At 42.9% G+C, this 17,778-nt stretch overlaps 1 protein-coding gene across 1 annotated transcript in view; it reads left to right on the forward strand.

Moving 5' to 3' along the window:
- Positions 1-207: 207 nt before the first annotated feature.
- KLF7 (KLF transcription factor 7) overlaps positions 208-17,778 on the forward strand; it is a 53,485-nt gene continuing 35,914 nt past the window's right edge. Inside the window, exon 1 of the mRNA XM_054381163.1 lies at positions 208-309. Within this exon, the coding sequence (XP_054237138.1) occupies positions 208-309 (102 nt within the window). The remainder of the gene's footprint in view (positions 310-17,778) is intronic.

The raw sequence follows: 17,778 nt of genomic DNA on the forward strand, positions 1-17,778 counted from the left end.
CTGATTCTCTCTCTCTCTCTCTTTCTCTCTCTCTTTCTTTTTTTTAAAGTGTGACTGAAACAAAACAAAGCCAAAGGGACGCTGGATTTATCATTGGTTGCCTTTTCTCCTCCTTTTTTTTTTTTTTTTTATGATCAAAAACAACCCCCCACCCGAGCAAACAAACACACACAAAAGCAGAAAGAAAGGGTCTTGGTCAGCAGCAGCATGGATGTCTTGGCTAGTTATAGTATATTCCAGGAACTCCAGCTTGTCCACGACACCGGCTACTTCTCAGCTTTGCCATCCTTGGAGGAAAACTGGCAGCAGGTGAATCATTTAAATTACTCCTGTAAATCTCTTAAGCGCAGACAATCGATGCATTGAGGCTGCATTTCTGATTTTATTTTATTTTTGTTCCTTAATTCAGGTCTGGGTTTTTTTGGTGGTGCTTTTTCCGCGTGGGTAGACCTTTAAATCTATTTTTTTTTTCCATGACAAACTGAGCAGTCCATTCAAATCTGTCTGCCTTCAGTCCTTTCTGAGCACGCCTGGCAGCACTTGAGATCCGGTGGCATTCTTTAGGGATTTGTTTTTATGATGACTACTTTTCATATTTTTGGTTTCTTTTTTCTTTTTTTTCTTCTCTCTCTCTTTTTTTTTTTTTTTATCTTAGATTTAATTTTTTTCCCATTCTGGTCACTTCCATCCAGCGCTGACAACTGGCAGCTGGTGAAAATGGAAGAGATTGTTCTTATATTCAAATAATTATTATACATCAATAAAAATCGTACCTTAAATCAGAGATGGGGTGTGGGCAGGTGTGTGGAAGCAGTAGCAAAAGCTTTTAGTCTAAATGTTGTAACTAGGGAGGTGACTTTTTTTTTTTTAATTTAAAGAGGGTGGGGAGAAACACACATTTCTTGTTGTATACCTTAAAACAATGATGTCTTAGGCTGGTTACCGTAAACCAGTGTGTTTTGAGTCACCACAGGGTTAATGTGCAGACAGAACTAGGATAAAGAGGAAAATCAAGTATTAAGGATGCACTAAAATGCTGACTGGTGGCATGAATAAATAAGATCAAGGAGAAGAGTAGGTTACAAAGAAGAGAGTTGTATAAAATGAACTATGAGCCCAAAAGCTTAGATCTAGAAATGCTTACCAGCTGGGATACTGAGGGAAAAAAGAAAGACAAAATTCCTTGTTATCACAGGACATTGTGAGACAATCATTTTTCTTGATATGATTTTCTGGCAGAGATGGTACATCAAGTGAAATTCAGGAAACTATTTTCTCTTAAAAAGGAAAAAAAAAAATCTTTGCTGGTGAGTAGGAATAGTGGAGTGTGGCTGGGATGACATGTGGTGCTAATGCAGCACACGAACCCATGGCACTATCGGTTTAAGAATAACGGATTTCATCTTGCCTGCATTCGCCTTAGTCGTGGCTAGCATGAGGGTAGCGTGTGTTAGGTCTCCAGTAAGTGACAGCTTGAGATGTTCGTTTACATTTTCCGTAGAAGTGTATGTGGTGAGAAATGTGGGCAGTTGAGCTTCAGGGGAACACTCAGGTTGTAGCATTGTCATCCATCTGGAGCAGGACTGGATCTTTAAAGGTTTACACCATGAAAATTGTTTTGGCTTTGTGTGCATGTATGCACACACAGAGGAGAGGTTTATTGACATGTACAGTCATCCAGGATTTAATCTACAAAATGGCCAATCTAACTTTGCTTTATTCTGTGAGGGGGAGGGGATGCTTTTTGTTACTTGTATTCAGTTCCCACATCCATGATGGTCACATCTGCTTTTATATTTTTAATGTGCTAGTTAAACTGAAGAGGTTAATATAGCTTCATTAAAAAAAAAAAAAATAATTTAACGGCATCGTTGTTGGATCAGTTGCATTTTCAGTTGCATATTAGTAACAGTCCAGACAGTCCAGAGTGAGATAATCTGTTGACGTAGCCAGCACGCTTTAGGCAGTACTGTGTGTGATACTCTGTCTCCTGCTGCCGCCTTTTATGTGTGGTAGAGCAGCAGTTTGTTTTGTATAGTACAATGTAGCTACCCAAGCCCACTGTTACTATAGCAGAATTTAAACTCAGACCCTCCCAGCTAAACTCCGCTGGTTCTCCATATACGTTTGAAAAGAGAAGTCGAAAATAATTTAGTATGTTTTCCCTTAGCTCCTCCAAGCAGTGCCTGATGTTTCATAATACATCCTGTATTTGCAGTTTGTTTTTATATCCCTCTTGCTGCTTGGACTTTTCTTGCAAACAACGAGAAGCAAGACTGATGTAACAGTGGTGGGAGCAACTGAAACTGGCTATACAGAACATACTGTCACACGGGCTTGGCAGACCCACTGACACAGAGACCCTAATTTCATTCTTCTGAATCACTTGCAAATAGAGTCAGGTCTGGGGAATTTATTTATTTCAGGCAAACTGTAGTAACTCTGGGACAAAGGGATGTGTGCCTGTGTGTGTTTCTAAAGGTATCCTTTAAAACTGTAGAAACCCCAGGGAAGGGAGCCGACAGGGCAGTGACTTGATTGCTGCAGGAAGCATCAGGATTGGGAAACAGCATCTTAAATTTTGAGTGAAAATGCTTGAACAAGTCTTGCCTTCACTCCCATGAAGAGCTCTAGTGCTGTGCAATGCCCAGCTCCACAGAGGGGTCCAAAGCAGCACCCCAGGAGATTACTTTGGTCCCTTAAAGAAGGGAGAAAGTGGTTGTGTTGGTCAAGAGGAGGCTTCTTTATCATGTTGTGAGCTCCAGTTGTTTTGTGATTAGCAGCTACTAGCTCCTGATGTGGAGAGGTTAGTCTGTGCTCCTAGAAATGGTGCCTACTGTGATACTATAAAAGCTGCACTTGTCCCACTGACAATCAGGTGGGGGGGTGAAAGTGTTGACAGTCCTGTGTTCCTTTTCTTCTCGCTCTGGACCACACTTTTGTAGCTGCTGGCTGAGGACTACACAACTGGGGTATTTGCTCATATTGAAATTTTCAGCTGTGAAACACCCATCACTCATGGAAGGCACTGACAGCGCCAGCAGGTTGCTATATGCTCACACACAGTTAGCTGATCTCTTTATCTCACTGCAAGAGAAATGTGAGCTAGTTTGGTATTAGTGTTTTTCACAATTAGGGCTGGAGTTGAATGAGCATAACCCAGCAATATGCATAAACCAAACAGATTTTGTGTAGGAAAAGATTGTAATCTTTTGTGTAGATTTCTTTTTTGGGAAAAAAAAATATAAGCAAGAAACCCCTCCCTCCACTGTGGGCATAGTTTACATTGTAAAAGTGGAAAACTGAAATGGAGCTGAATCCACAATTTGTTACAGTTTTACAATGTATGTTGGGAAGGGAGGGCTTGGGTTTTAGGCAGCAAAAGCTTAGCTTCACTATGTCAGCTTATGGTGTACACCTTTAGGCAAAACACTTGTGAGGCCAGGAGGTTTTTTTTCCTGGAGTGAGGAGATCAGGATCTAGCGAGTAAATTCATAGCACAAGTTCATCAGGAGAGAGAGAATTTTGTTTAGTCTTTATTTAGGTTTTCCAGCAGCATTAAGCCACCACAGCACTGAGAGAGATTAAAGGAAGAGGCGGGCTCTCTGCATTGGAAAATGAAGTGTTTGCTGTACATCAGCTGGCTCATATCTCTGCATCTGTGTGTTTCTGCCTGGCACTTCATTCTGACTCTGATTGAACTGTCCTGGTTGCTCTGTGTCCCTGCAAGCTGACTCTGCAGTTCAGGACCAGGGCAGTGGAGGATTTCAGCACCTTTGTGGCTGCTCTATTGCAGCAGGAGGACCTGTGGCCACATAAGCTGCTCCTTCGTGTTAGATGTCTGATGTGCCATCCCCAAGACTGGAATCAGACTGCTGGGAGAGACAGCACAAGGCCAAAAGTGCCTCGTTACTGTGTATAGGAAGGAAGTGGGTAGGAAGCTGTTTTTGAAGGCGATGACTGTGAGAAGTGTAGCCTGTGCAGCTGCATGTGGTCCCACTTTGTGTGCCAGACTGCAAAAGGGGAGAGAGCAGGACTGAGAATTGAGAAGGGCGGAACATGGGGTTTCAGTCTGTTCCTCCTGCTGGGCCTTCACAGTGTCATTTGGAGGGAGTAATTTAAAGATCAATGTACAGAAGGCATGTTTTGTAGTCAGATATGTATCTTCCTAAGGGTAGCGTTTCATACCAACCCTATTATCCTTCTCAATAGGCTCCTTGGAGGAATCTGAACTTGCCATCTTTGTGTAGAGAAGGGGTCTGACTGGGAGACATTTTGGGTCTCTCTTCATATTCTCTGTGTCCCATAAGGCTGCCTCTAGCCTGGCAATTCCTGTAATGTCAAAGCACAGGAGCAAAAGAGCAGGAAGGTATGTAGCTGATGCAAGTACAGAGAATCTGCAGTATGTAGCTGCCAAACCCTGGATTATTCTAAAAGAGACAGCCTTTCCCATGTGTGTCATCAAGCAGAGCAGGTCTAATTGGCTGGCAGAAGTGGAAATAGCATTGTGTCATTTGCCTGATAACCATTGCCCGGTAACATTTCCTCTTGCCTTGGCTGCCCTGTTGGCTCCCAGCTGCAGCAAACAACTATCCTTCCAAGGGAGATGCATGTTTCCTGTAAAGCATAGCATCAAGAAAGCCTTTGTTTCACTCTTGACTATGTTGTAGACCCTTCTTTGTGTATTTTTAATCAAGTCTTCAAGCCTCAGTTTCCCCTTTCTGAAGTGACTGGCAACAATATGCTAAGGCATGGTCTTTGCGGGGATAGGAGACTTAGTTTTCATTTGTTCTAGTGAAGTGCTTTGAGATCCCTGTGCTGTATAAGAGCACAGTATCCCGAGGTGACTAATCTAGCAGAACTCTTACATCTTAATGCTGACTTCTGTTTGGCAGACAGGGTCATTTTCAGGCCTATAGGAAAAATTTCCACTCCTACTGGAAAAGAATAAATCACATTGGAGAACATTGCTGCCTCCCTATCGTGTCCATTGTTCTAGTTTAATGGCATAGTTGGCCACTACATAAACTAAACCATCTCTTCTAATGTTGCTATTTCATCTTGGTTCCAGTCACAGTGTAACACATTTCTTAAGTGCTTATAGTAGTACATCATGCCTCTTGAGAATAACTTGCAGAAATGGTTGACTTCCAAGAACAGCCACATGTGTAATGCAGTGTATTTCAGACTCCTAAGTGCTGGTCCGTTTATACCTGTGGGCTCTCAGCTTCTTCCACATGCTGGAAGTGTGCTTCTAGCACCTTACAGGAAAAGATGGAGGAAGAGAGCAAAGACAAACTTGAAATTGCTGCCTCTATTGTTTCATGATTTCCTCAGTTACAGAATCTATTGTTATAAGTGATCATTTCTAGGCATTATGAAAGTGTAGATTCCCGCAATTCATGTTACAGGTCTTAAATAGCTGATTATGTGTGTGACTTGAGTCAAGTGATTTTTAAATGGGGTAAATACCTTTGAGCAATGCACTACCATAACGTGGGTACTCAACTAGAAAATATTATCTCTTGTTTGTTTGAGAGACTTTAACCTCACATTCCTCAAGATCACACATTTTCTTATGTCTTATTGAATAGGCAATGCATAAAGTAGGCTACAAAAAACTCACGATATATAACTAGTTTGCAATGTAATACTTACATGTGGAAATAGCAGAAGTTCTTCAGTTCCATGGAGAACTTAAGTTCTCCAGGGTGGAGGCAAATGGTGCCTTCTGGATACTGTCATATTTTTTGAGGCCCTGTCAAAGGAGGTTGCACAGAGAAACATCCAGTGTGTTGCTTCTCTGTTCTGCATTTGGAAACGTGATACAGAGAAGTGAGAAGGAAACTGCTTCTATTTGCTTCTGTAGCTGCACATGAACAATCCTGATTGCAACTGTCCTTTTAAAACAAAGGAAAATTTGCTTACTGCCTGGTGTTTGGTACATTAACAATGGGGTAATAAGTACATCTCATCTATCAAGTTTGTTACATTTTGCAGAGAGGAAGAAGCTTTATAGGCTTTTGATCACCACACTCAAACCTCATAAAACATTACTTACAGATATTGTAATTGGTAGCAATTTTCCTTTTTCATGGCAAACCTGAACTCTGGAGAGTTAATAAAGGTGTTTTCAAGAATGGTGCTGAGTCCCTCCCTCTTACTGTCCTTTTTGTTTCCCTGGACTCTCAAATGCCTCCTGTCCATTCTTTTATGTATTCATGTACAATGACCCATCTACAAAGACACTTGGGAACTAGGAGTGTCATTTATATGGTGACTTTCAGGCTCAAGTCGTAGGAATCACTCACCTGGATTGCTGTATTTCTTCTCCCTACAAGTTCTTTTTGTACTGTGGATGCTTCCTCCCCATTCTGCATGAAGCTGGATTTGCTTGAACTTTAGCTGATTCTGTAACAAACAAACATAACAAGCCTGTCAGGAAAAAAGCCTTCCCTCCTCCCAGATTTTTCTGCATAGAGAACAGGTGTAGACTACAAATGTTACACAGGTATATGCCCTAACTTGATGCTATTTTAATTGAGACCATCACAATTGCCTTGTCTTGATAGGTGTTTACATGTGTTTTGAGTGTCTGAATTTGGTACTCTTTTGGCTGTGTCTCATTCCCAGCATTGCCGCCTTGAGTTAAAAAATAATAATATGCCTTGTTCTCGAGACACTGATATTTTCTTTAACATCACATTTTGTTTTTAAACTTGTTGGTTTTTTACTTTCCTTGCTTCTGAGCTGCTGAAGATTTGTTTTATTGTCTTTATTTTTAAGAATAAAAGCTTCTGGGGTTTTCAACACTTAGTTAATTCTAGCAACTTTTGTGGAACTTTGAGAGCTGGCAGTACAGAGATAGGTGTGTATATCAGAAAAAGTTTGCATATTGCTGGGTTCACCAGGCTGTACTTGCTGTCCCTGCTCTGGCAGCAGCTGAGGAGGAAGGCTGCCTGTGAGAGCAGGCTTCATGTGTCATTTCCCTCCTTAGAAGAAATTGTTTCAGTCTTTATGTTCAAGGATAGTTAGATATCTTGGATTTAATCAGGACACCAAAACTTTGCTTCTCGGTTCTTCAGTTACAAGATTAATTGGCAGGTCTTCTGTTCTCATAGGGCTGCTGCAAAGATTCATCTTATTCATGAATCTTGGGCACAGTGGCTGGGGCAGGAGAGGTTTATGCTAGGCTATGGGGAAACAACCACCCAGCCCCTTGGAAGCTGCTGGCCCGAATCCTGCCATGCAAACCAGCCCATGCAGAAAGCTCAGGACAGCTCCTACCCAGGGAGCTCTCAATAGGGTGTGGCATTGCCTTTCTGTAACATGAAAATAAGGATCTGATAGGTAAGCTTAAATCCCCCTTCCCAGAGGTCTGTTTTGGCTTTGAGACTACCTGTGCATAGCACTACTTGGACTTCTCTAGGTTTTTAAAAGGTTTTAGAGTTGGTTGTAGGAAAGTCAGCAGGAGGAGATGGGATTTTTTTTTTGTTGTTGTTTAAAAGGTTTACTCTATCATCTCTGATATATTAAGCTGCTCTGACGCTTTTCATTCTTTTAAAGCAGGTACCCATCCTCTCAGTGCAACTGTGTGTTCCTCACATCTGTTATTGTTCGTAGAACTGTTCAGATACATGTAGTATACTTTTACAACATGGATTAGAGAGTCTGAGTCATTTATGCACAGGATGCGTATTAATGTTTGCTGGAGGTCCAGCAGGCATACTTAAGTGTCATAACGGTTTTGAGCATGGTGTGACCATGTCTCATATGTCCTAATCCTCTTGGTTATTTCCCAGCATTGTGAAGTGCAAAGCTGGGGTTTAGATCATACAACAACTCTGCAAGGGATAGAGAAGTAGACAGTGACACAGGCGAGCTTGGGAGACAGTGTGATTGATGGGGAAGGATGCAAAGGAGAAGGACATTGGCTTGCGAAAGGCTCTTGTGAGACATTTCAATTAATGTCCTGATTTAGAAATGCTGCCCTTAGACCTGCAGCCTCCCAAGGTCAGTTTTAAAGGGATGCTGGCATAGGGGTGACATTTGACCATGACCAACCTTTGTAAACCAACATATTCTGACAGCAATGGCAGTTGATGGAATTATCTCCATCTATATAATTAAAAAGGCCCTGGAAGCAGAGTTTGTGTTTTTTGGACAAGATTGTCCTGCCCAGTTGCTGCCTTTGCAGCTCTTATGCTGCAGTATTCTTCCTGTGCAACTGAAGTGACTGGAAATCAAAGTGAAAATGACTGTTTGTTTGGATTGTGTGGTGAGGAAAAATCCATGCAGCATGTCAACTAAATTAGATTTTTTAAAATGCTTTGACTGCTCATAGGCTACTATGCTGTTAGACATTTGGTTTTAATCCTGACTCTCAAGTGGGCAAAGTTCACTTTTAAGCATAAGGACGGTTCTTGGGTTTGTAAACATTTTGCAGTTTCTGCTGGCTTGCCTTCATTCCAGCCTAGGAAGGGAATCAGCATTGTGCTGAATTGCTTTGTGCTGGTGGGGGTGAAGTAGGGGACTGTCTTTAGTTGCCTGTCTTTATTCTTCAGCAGGGCTGGATGGAAAACAAAGGTTTCAGTGAGCAAAGGCCAGGGGGAAAATGTTAAGTGAGTGGAAGAGTAGAAGGGGTGTGAAGTGGTTGTGTGTGCTCTCTTTTTACACCCAAAATGGACATTAACCACATCACAGCACTTAGGTGTGATGTTAGAGACCCAGATTTGAGTTGCTGCTTTGTTTGATTAAGGTTTGTCCTTCCAGATCACATCTGGTATGTGTGAAATTTCAGTGGATGACATGGTGGCTCCGAAACAAATATATTCCAGTAAAACACTACAGATTGGACAAGATTTTTTGGAGAATGTTTGTTTGGTAGATATATTTCAACCAGTTATTTTTTCTAGGTGTTTTGCTGAGGGTCTGGTGCTGTTTTCAGTGTGAGAAACTTGTTTTGGCTAATGCCTTCAGCTTTGTTGTTTGTTAATTTTAGCCTTCTGTTTCAGGGCTTGCACCTGTAAAGCTCAATACGTTTTCCCCAGCAATTAGCAATTTGACTAGTAAAAGGTATCCAGACTCTTTGCATCCTGTGACTCTTTTGCATCTTTTCAGAACTGCAGCCACATCTCTCTCTGATGCTGTAAGTCTGGATACTTCTGGTCACTGATCTGGGTGTCTGCTCTTCCTTCCCTGGCAAGGCTTGCTGATGTACAAGATGCACAAGAGTAGTGCAATCACATATTTTCCTCTGCTCCTCCCAACTCCTCACTCCTCCCTGCTCTGCTCAGCTGGTACCAGTGTGGTGCTGTGCCTGTTTGTTGGCGAGGAGTCAGTGCACCCTTGGCACCTCTGGTTTAAGGCTGGGTCTGAGGTGCTCCACATCCCAGGGTGCAGAGTGAGGTGAGTAGCTCAGAGGTTTTGTTCTTTTCCTGTGGTTGCACAGCAGTGTGAAGGGGGCTAGCCCTGCAGAGCTTGCTGCCTCCTTCAAACTGTGAAAAGTACTAAACAGTCCTGGTTTGGGGGATGTTTTTTTCCCTCTTTCTTTTAGCCTCCCCTGTCAGCCTGGAAAATTTATGCTGCTCCAAAGAAAACATTCCACTCATCTGCAAGCTACTACAACTGCCATGTGAGTAATAAAGTATGGAAAGGAGGAAGGGAGAGGGGAGAGGAAAGATGGGAGCTGGTGTTTCATATGGAAAGCATCAGGCCAGAAGTGGCTTTGTTTCCGACACGTGGACAGTGGAGAGGCTGCAGTTGCTGTTCAATGGAAAATCAGTGCAAGCGGAAAGAATCCTCCCTTATTAGTGACTAGATCAGGTTCTTAGCTAGGTGCCTGTTGTTCCCATTTGGTTTCTGATCTTTTGAGATAGTGTAAAGTCATGTTTGTAGGCTTTCTTCCACAGTCAAGGAAACCAGGAGCTTGATTTTGGTGCTGAGAAGGATGGTTCTGATGTAACCATCTTCTCTACTCTCTTGCTCTACTTAATTTGCATGGCAGCAGCTGTACTCTGAGCTGGCTGTAATGCTCATGGTCTCTGTTCAGGCAGCCCTGATTTTCTGTTTGCTCATGACAGTTTTGTGTTTTTCAGGAGTGACTCCTTTACTATTTTTATTTGGAGGCTGGCAAATGAGTTTCAGTGTACCCTCTTTACTGAGTGTGCTTAGCTCATCTTTGACTTTCTGAGCTTTAGTAGTTTGTTTAAAGTGTGAATAAGCCACAGTTGTTCGAGGAACAGAATGATGTCAGTGCAGAGTCACTTTCTGGTGTGAAGGGCTTGGTAAATGGGTGACTTTGCAGCATAGTATCTCAGAGCTGAGAAGAATACCAGTAGGTGTATACAGCTCTACAACAATTGTATTAGGATTTCTTTCTCCAATACGGGAAATTCACATTGGGTTTCTTTGAAGAGCACATGTGAGGGAGAACAAGAGAAGCAAGGCATGGGTGGTTTCTTACTCCCAAATACTTCCAGCATATGTGACTTTCAGAAAATGCTGAATACTCATTTTCCAGGTCTGTTGAGTTGAACACTACATGGACACCCTGGGTTTAAGATTCTTCCTCACTAGGACTGTCTCACATGGATTATCTTCATGCAGTCAGAGCTATACTGTCTGCAAGGCCCTGTAATTCAGTCAGTGTTCTATCTGAGCAAGCTGCATCTCTGGTCAGATGTTGTAGTACTATGGTAATAAGCTAGGAATTTTCATCTCCATTTCTTTATGCTTAAGTGAAAAAAGTTGAGAAAACCTTTGACGTTCAGTTTTGAATGCTTCTCTTTGTAAATAGTATCCACATCACGCTGAGGGTTTCAGAGCAGTTGGTGAGTCAGATTCCAGGATGATGCAAACTGATGCAGAGCAGACAAAGTCACAGTGGTGATATGCAGATTTGCACTGGCCCAGTATCCAGAAAGTCACTTAACACCTTGTAAGAGAGTGGTCCATAGAAAGCTGAGGTCTTGTCAGGATGTGGAATAAATACTGGGATGTGGAATAAATACCGGGATGTGGGCAGAAAACAGCACACTCATTTTAATAATTTGATTAAGACAATATTGCTACTCTGTGGCTCTCATAAATGTATTTCCACTGGTGTTGGAGGGAGGAGATATTCTCAAGTGCTATAATGAGAAAGTACTTTTTTAAAAAATCTTGCACAATAGGCCACTAAGTTGTACTCTAGCTATATTGGCCTATTTCTGTTTTATAGTGAGTGTGGCCTCAGGCATCCTGTAAATACCATTTCTCCCCCCACCTTCAGCTAATAAATAATGAAAACCATACCAGAAAGAAATTTTCTTTCTATGAAAGAGTAGGAGGTCCTGAGCTGCCCTCTATAACACAAAGGATGTAGCATGATTTGTTTTCTTTGATTTTTCAAATGAAGAAAATGTGGGAGTAAGAGGGAATGAGAAGATGTTTCTAAGCACTAAATGCACTCTCCTCAACACTGAAAGGTTGGATGATGTCTGGTGTGGGCATTGCTTCCCCCAGGACAGTAATACCCATGTCTGAAATGAAGATAGATGAGAGAGGTCTCTGAACAGTCTCAGTACATGGGAAGAAAGAAGGATCCCATTCTGGTTTACCCTTAGGCTTTCATATCCAGCAGCAGAAACCAACCTGAAAGTGGGTGTAAATGAGTGCCTAAAGAAGCTCTGTGTAATTCAGTAGGTTGTGTCATCCAAGGGACAGACTAAATTATCAGAATGGCCCTTATTGACCTTAAAATATGCTTCTGTAAGTAGGCCTTCTTTGAGATATTTTTGCTTTGTTTTAGTGATGTCAAAAAGCTGTAGTGTAAATGTGAGTCATTAAAGATCCTGGTGTGTGCACATACGGCCGACCAGACACGTTTCATTTCAAGAATCCAACAGAACCATACTGTGTGTCAGGTTGGAACTGTGCTTCAGAGGAAAGACCAGGTTTGTGGAGGTGGAGGCTGTCTCCTGTTCTGACTAGAATCAAAATTGAGTCCATGTCATGTCACGACAAGGGTAGGGGGCCACATTCTCACTGCAGCTTGGCCTCTAGGGTTAGGGAAAGGTCAGGGAAGACCTTGTGTTCAGTGAGAGGGTTTTACTGGCTAATTCTAAAGGCAAATGAGGTTCAAGAGCAGGGTGCACATGATGAAAAGGTGTTTTCAGTCACTGCTTTCATGCAGCAACAATAAACTGTGATTATAAGAGCCTAAAAACAGATACAAGCATGGGGTTGAAATCACATGGTAATATTAGTATTGGGAAGAGCAGGGTTGTGGTGAGTTGCTGCCCTTTGTTTAGGAAACAGTGTCTGTATACTGGTTAGTTAGTTAGTTGAAGACCACTGTTTTTGTGGTTGATGGATGTGATGTGAGGTGGTTGTTTAACCTGGATCATGGTTAAAGGCCTCCTGAATTTTGGTGTCCACACAGCACATCTCTGCCCTCCTTCTCAGCAAGGGAAGCTGTTCTGATGCAGGCAGGGAGCAGGCCTGCCCAAAACACTGTGGGGTCAGTGGCAGGGTCACACCACCATCCCTCTGGAGAGTGCCCCCTGCTCTGCCACCACCAGCTGTGGTGGTCTTGAGCAGGGTGACTGCCTTGCACCTTAAAAGAGGATTTGCCAAAGCTGCTAGTGTAAGGCAAAAGAGCCTGCCTCAAACAGAGGAGCATTAGCTGCTCTGGGCAACAATATGCTCTTCAATTTGGGCTCCAGACCTTCCTGTTACATTTGTCCACTGTACTGCTCTTAAACATCTCTGCTCCTTTGAATCAGCTTGGTATGCCCTCATGGCTAATAAATATTTTCCTGGTATTTCAGAGGATGGGTGATTCCCTTTCCTTCCTGTGCAGCAGGAAAGTTGCTTGCCCCATACAGTTCTAACAAAACTGGGGCCTTGACAAATAGCAGTGAGGAGCACAGATGGCTGCAGGCCCTGGTCTTTGCTTGGTTCTGCTTCTCACAGGAGCTGTGATCTTTCTCCCCTTTATTCAGTAAGCTCTTAAGATGCGGGTATCTGTGAGGGGTTTTTTAATGTGGTACATGAGGACTGTAAAGAACCAGGTCCTAAACTGTGTGCTCCGTTGCTAATGGTCCTGCAGACCAGCATGTAAAAAGCTGTTTTAACAGAAATTAAGGAGTAAGAACAAAGGATGGACCTGCTACAGTGAGGCACCACATGGCACTATCCTTATGACTCGATGGTGTGATTACACTGGTCTACATCCTGGGTATATTCTTCAATCTTTGTGTTAGCAAATTTGTGCAGTCTGAAGCAGCAAAAATCCTCAACAGTACTCCAATCAGTTAGAGGACCTGACACCTACAGTCTTGGAAGCAAAACTTGCAAGCTGTCTTTTTGAAGCTCAAATTTTCCAAGAGCAATGATGGAGCTGCTTCAGCAGAGAAAAATACATACCTTTTCATCCACGACCCAGAAGTTTCAAATATTCAGATGTCTGTTTGATTTGATGATTGGGCTTTGAACAGATAAGATACTTCACAGCCATTGCCCTTTGAGAGCAGGGAAGCTGAAGCATACCTATTTTACAGGCTGGGAAACTGGGACACTGTAGCGCTCAGTTTTGGAGAGAGGAAATTGAGAGCAGAGCTTGAAAAAGGATACCAGCTCCCTGATCTCCATTTTAATTAAATTCTTTCTGCAATTGTCTTCTCTGGCAGTTTAACTGGTGGAATGTGGTCTAGTGGAGGAAGTTTTGGCTGCAGACTTGACAGGAATATTTTTTGGGCCAGATCCTTGCTTAGTGTAAATTAAGATGACTCTACTACCTGCGATTACAGCACCAGTGATATCCATTTCCCTCTGAGAATCTGGCCCTGTTTTGCAGTGGGCCATGTCATATAATTTGTTCTTTTTAATTTCAGTTTGTCTAGACACTTCTGCAGCACCCCTTTCTGGGAGGACTTTGTGCCAGCAGCTCTGGAGCAGAACCACACTTCTTTGGTGAGATAAGCTCAGCGGACACGGCATGGAGGTGGCCTGATGTGCTGAAACTCAGTATTTCACCTCCCTGGTGCAGAGTTTGGCTTTGATAGTCATGGTGTTTTTTGGTGGAGAAGTGGCAGAGGGAATTTGTGGCAGGATTTCTTCCCTGTGGTGGGAGAGCAAGTCTGTTGTTTTCCGCATTTTGGACAATGTTTTGTCCCAGCTGAGTGATGGAGGAAGATGGCTGGTGCCAATGTAGCATTTCTGTGGTAGCTTTTCTTTCCAGCATGGATGATACACACCTCTTTGTGGGTAAGAAGGTCTTTCTCCTGGTTTTAAAGGTTATTTGCTGGTTCTGTGTTTATTATTACAGTCAGTCTTTCTTCTCATGCTGTCAGTATTTGCCACTCAGGCTTTGGCTTCTCTGCTATCCTACACTTGGCATAGGGTTGGTACCTCTCTAGCCCTCTTGAATTTTGTCATGATGCATAGACAACCTAGTTTTTACAAAATCCTCAGATTTGCTGGCCATGGTTAAGTACGTGGTTATCTAGTACTGTTTTTTTTATTGCTTCCATTTTCTTGCCTGTTCCCCAGTTACTCACCAGGATTGCCATAACTGTTTGTAAAGAGACAAACACGGAAGACCATGACATGGGCTGAGGCTTAGAAGCAACAGCAATAGATACCCTTTTACTACCATTACTTCTACTTGAATCTAAATGGACTGAATTCAACCTCTAATCCTCATAGTAATTTTACAAAATTTGCTGAATTTTGTAACAACCTTCTGTTGTTAACCACCTACATTTACGTGTCTGCACTCAGCCTCCAAAAGGAAGTGTCTTTGTGACTGCAGACAAAAACTTGAAGATAGGAATCCGAAAGTTGTTTTAAAAAAAAATTCTTTTTGAGAAAACCATGATGCATACACTGTTTCTGGAATTCCACCTAAGCTTAGTCAATACTTAAGAAGCAGAACTCTTCCAAAAAAGAAGCTTGACTGGAAGTGGCTAAGACATTCCTTGTGCGGTATTAGTGATTGTGTGGTATTAGTGATTTTGAGAGAGACGTTTCCCCTGTGAAATGCTGCAGGAATTTGCACACCTTCTCCTAGCCTCAGCAGAGACTGGAACATATGACTATCCTCATATAAGGCAGCACAGTGTTAATAATGCTGCTGTATTGATCAAATTGAGCTGATTGGGACATCTAGGGTGATTTATTCTGACTCCTAATGCTGTCTATCCTAAAGTGCTTTTTCTAGACCTTTCACTAGGTGAAGATTGTGGTGTGCTTTTTGTCATAGCTTACAGAAGCAACACTTTTGAAAGATTTCAAGGTGTCCCACCATCTACTGCCTCTATAATTTCTGCCCTGAGGACAGCCACCTCACTCTGACTCAGAGCTGGATGTGTCTCAAGTTTAAAAATGTGTTGTGGTGAGGACCCAGTTGTTTGCCCTTGCAGCGTGCCTGGAGAAGCAGTCGTTGGCTGCTGGTATGAGCTGGTCTGTGCACAGAGTGATGGGAACAGGAGAGACTTCCTCTTTGCTTAGAAAGTGAACAAAACATTGGTAAGGCATGGAAGGAAAAACATGTGCAGGGTGATTTTGTTCCCTGCCCCTGGCTACATTCACGACCTTGTTAAAAAGAACGGTTTACTTCAGAGACTGCACGTGGTCATTTTGAAGTGTAGAGAGAAACCGAATGTGGCTATTATTTTCCTATCTGATAAATTGCCAATTGCAGGTTTTACTTACAGAACACTCTGAGTAGTCTGAGAAGAACACGATCACCTTGATATTATATTTATGAGTAAAAATGGTATGAGGCAAAGAAAGCTCTTAGCTCGCATGTAAAGTAGACTATTAATGCAGTTTTTGCTTCCAGGAATGCAGCATTACTCGTGGTAGAGAAGGGACACATTAGCAGGCTTGGCAGGTGGACTGAAATGCCTAGGGGCACTCAGGGACTTGCAGGGGCAATTTAACATCATGCTTCTTTGACAGGTGTCATGAGCTTGATGCCGAGTAGTGATGGGATCCCTACAGAGCAGAGAAGGGTTAGAGATATTTGAAAAGGGGCAAAACCCCTGAACCTTGCTCTGGTCGTGGTGGGAGGACTTCCAGGGCACTCTGAGCAGAGCCAATGTGTTCAGAAGTGCTGTGATATATCCTGCAGGATATCAGGGTGGCAACCAAGTCATGAGTCATGCCCAGAGAATTGTGTCCTGAATGCATAGGCTGCCAATAATTTTGGCTATAGCTAAAGAAGAACAGTTTGACTGCATTTCTCTCCCTTTCTGAGTCCCAGTTCCTGGGCTGCTGTGTTTGAAGCAGATCCCTCCAGCAGCCCCTGCCACCACAAGGCGTTTTTGCTCTTGATTCAGCTCTGACATCATGCAACCACTTGGGAAGCACAACCACTTGGGAAACACAACTGCTTGGACAGCAGAGCTGGCTGGAGGCAAAGCAGCAACGTGCTCCCAGGAATGTTGCCTGTGAAACAGAGACTCAGCCTGTGGTCTCTCATGTGGCTCCTCCTCTCCCAACATAACGGTTACCTTTGTATGCTTATAACCAAAATAAAATTGCAGCTTCTGAAAGCCATAATTTGTACTTGGGGGAAGATAATGTTTGTCTTTAGCTATTGCAGGGGTTGTACCAAAGAATGGTGACAGAGGTCTGTTGTGTTTGGGATGAAGATAGCTGGCAACAGACTCCGCCTTTGGAGGCTGTTAAAAATAGCTTTAGTCAAGCAGTATTGATGATAAACAAAATGCCAGGGAGGATTGGTTGTACTGTGAGGAAGAGGACCTCCTTCCTGCAGCAGGAGGGGCTGGCCTTCCTCAGTTCTCACTCTTCTTCCCACAAGTTAAGCCAAGAGAGCCTGGCTGTGGTCTAAGCTGTGACACTGGAGACTTCCATCCCATCCAGAAAGACAATAGAGGGAAGAAGTGGTATACAGCCAACCCACAAAGACAGGCATATCTTGGGAGATGCTATATAGGCTTAAATAGAGTTGAAAAGGGAAATGGGGGAAAATGGATAGCTAAGGTAAACTAACTACATTTTCTTAAACATCTGTGTTGGAAATATGCCGGATACTGTGTCCACTGTTGGGATTATAATGACTACAATATGTTTCCTCTTTTCCTTGTTGTGAAGTGGGTTTTGTTTGTTTCCTTTCTGGAGAATGATGAGGGACTGCAGTTCTCTGCAGTTCATATTTGGTAGTGAACTGGAGCTGTTTAGGGTGGTTTAATGGGTAAGGCTGTAGTGCCATGAATGTGTCATCTTCCAATTTCCAATGTCATCATTTGGGCCTTTTCATCTCAGGAAAAGATACAGTGTTGATTTTTTTCAGTTTTGTCAAGGGGGATGCTTAGGGATGGATCTGGAAAGCTGAAGGTCTCACAGAATGCCTCTCAGCAGCACCAGTGCAGGCAGAAGGAATACTGTCAGCAGAGATGCCTTCATCTGGTATCATCTCAGTATGGTTGTGCTGAGTGTTGTGTTCAGTGAGGCACCCAGAATTAATCTGGGAACTCTCCCAACTAATTTTAGGGGGAAGATGCCAACATGAACTTGAGTCAGGTTTGGTGGTTTTGCATGGTATTCTCCAATGCATTTGCCTGGAAAAACAGAAGGGACAGTAACTTGCCTTGACTGTGAGGCTTCTGCCCAAGTAAAGAGTTTTGCTGAGGAGATGCAGTATGAAGAAACAGGGGAAAGAGAGAATGCTTGTAGAGGAAGAGGCTGAAAAGAATAGCTCTCTGAGGTCCTGGAGTCAGTCAAGTTTCTGAGCAGGGTTCAAAGAGATCTTGTCCCATCTTCCAC

This window comes from Indicator indicator, chromosome 5 (assembly GCF_027791375.1).
Source record: "Indicator indicator isolate 239-I01 chromosome 5, UM_Iind_1.1, whole genome shotgun sequence".
NCBI lineage: Eukaryota > Metazoa > Chordata > Aves > Piciformes > Indicatoridae > Indicator > Indicator indicator.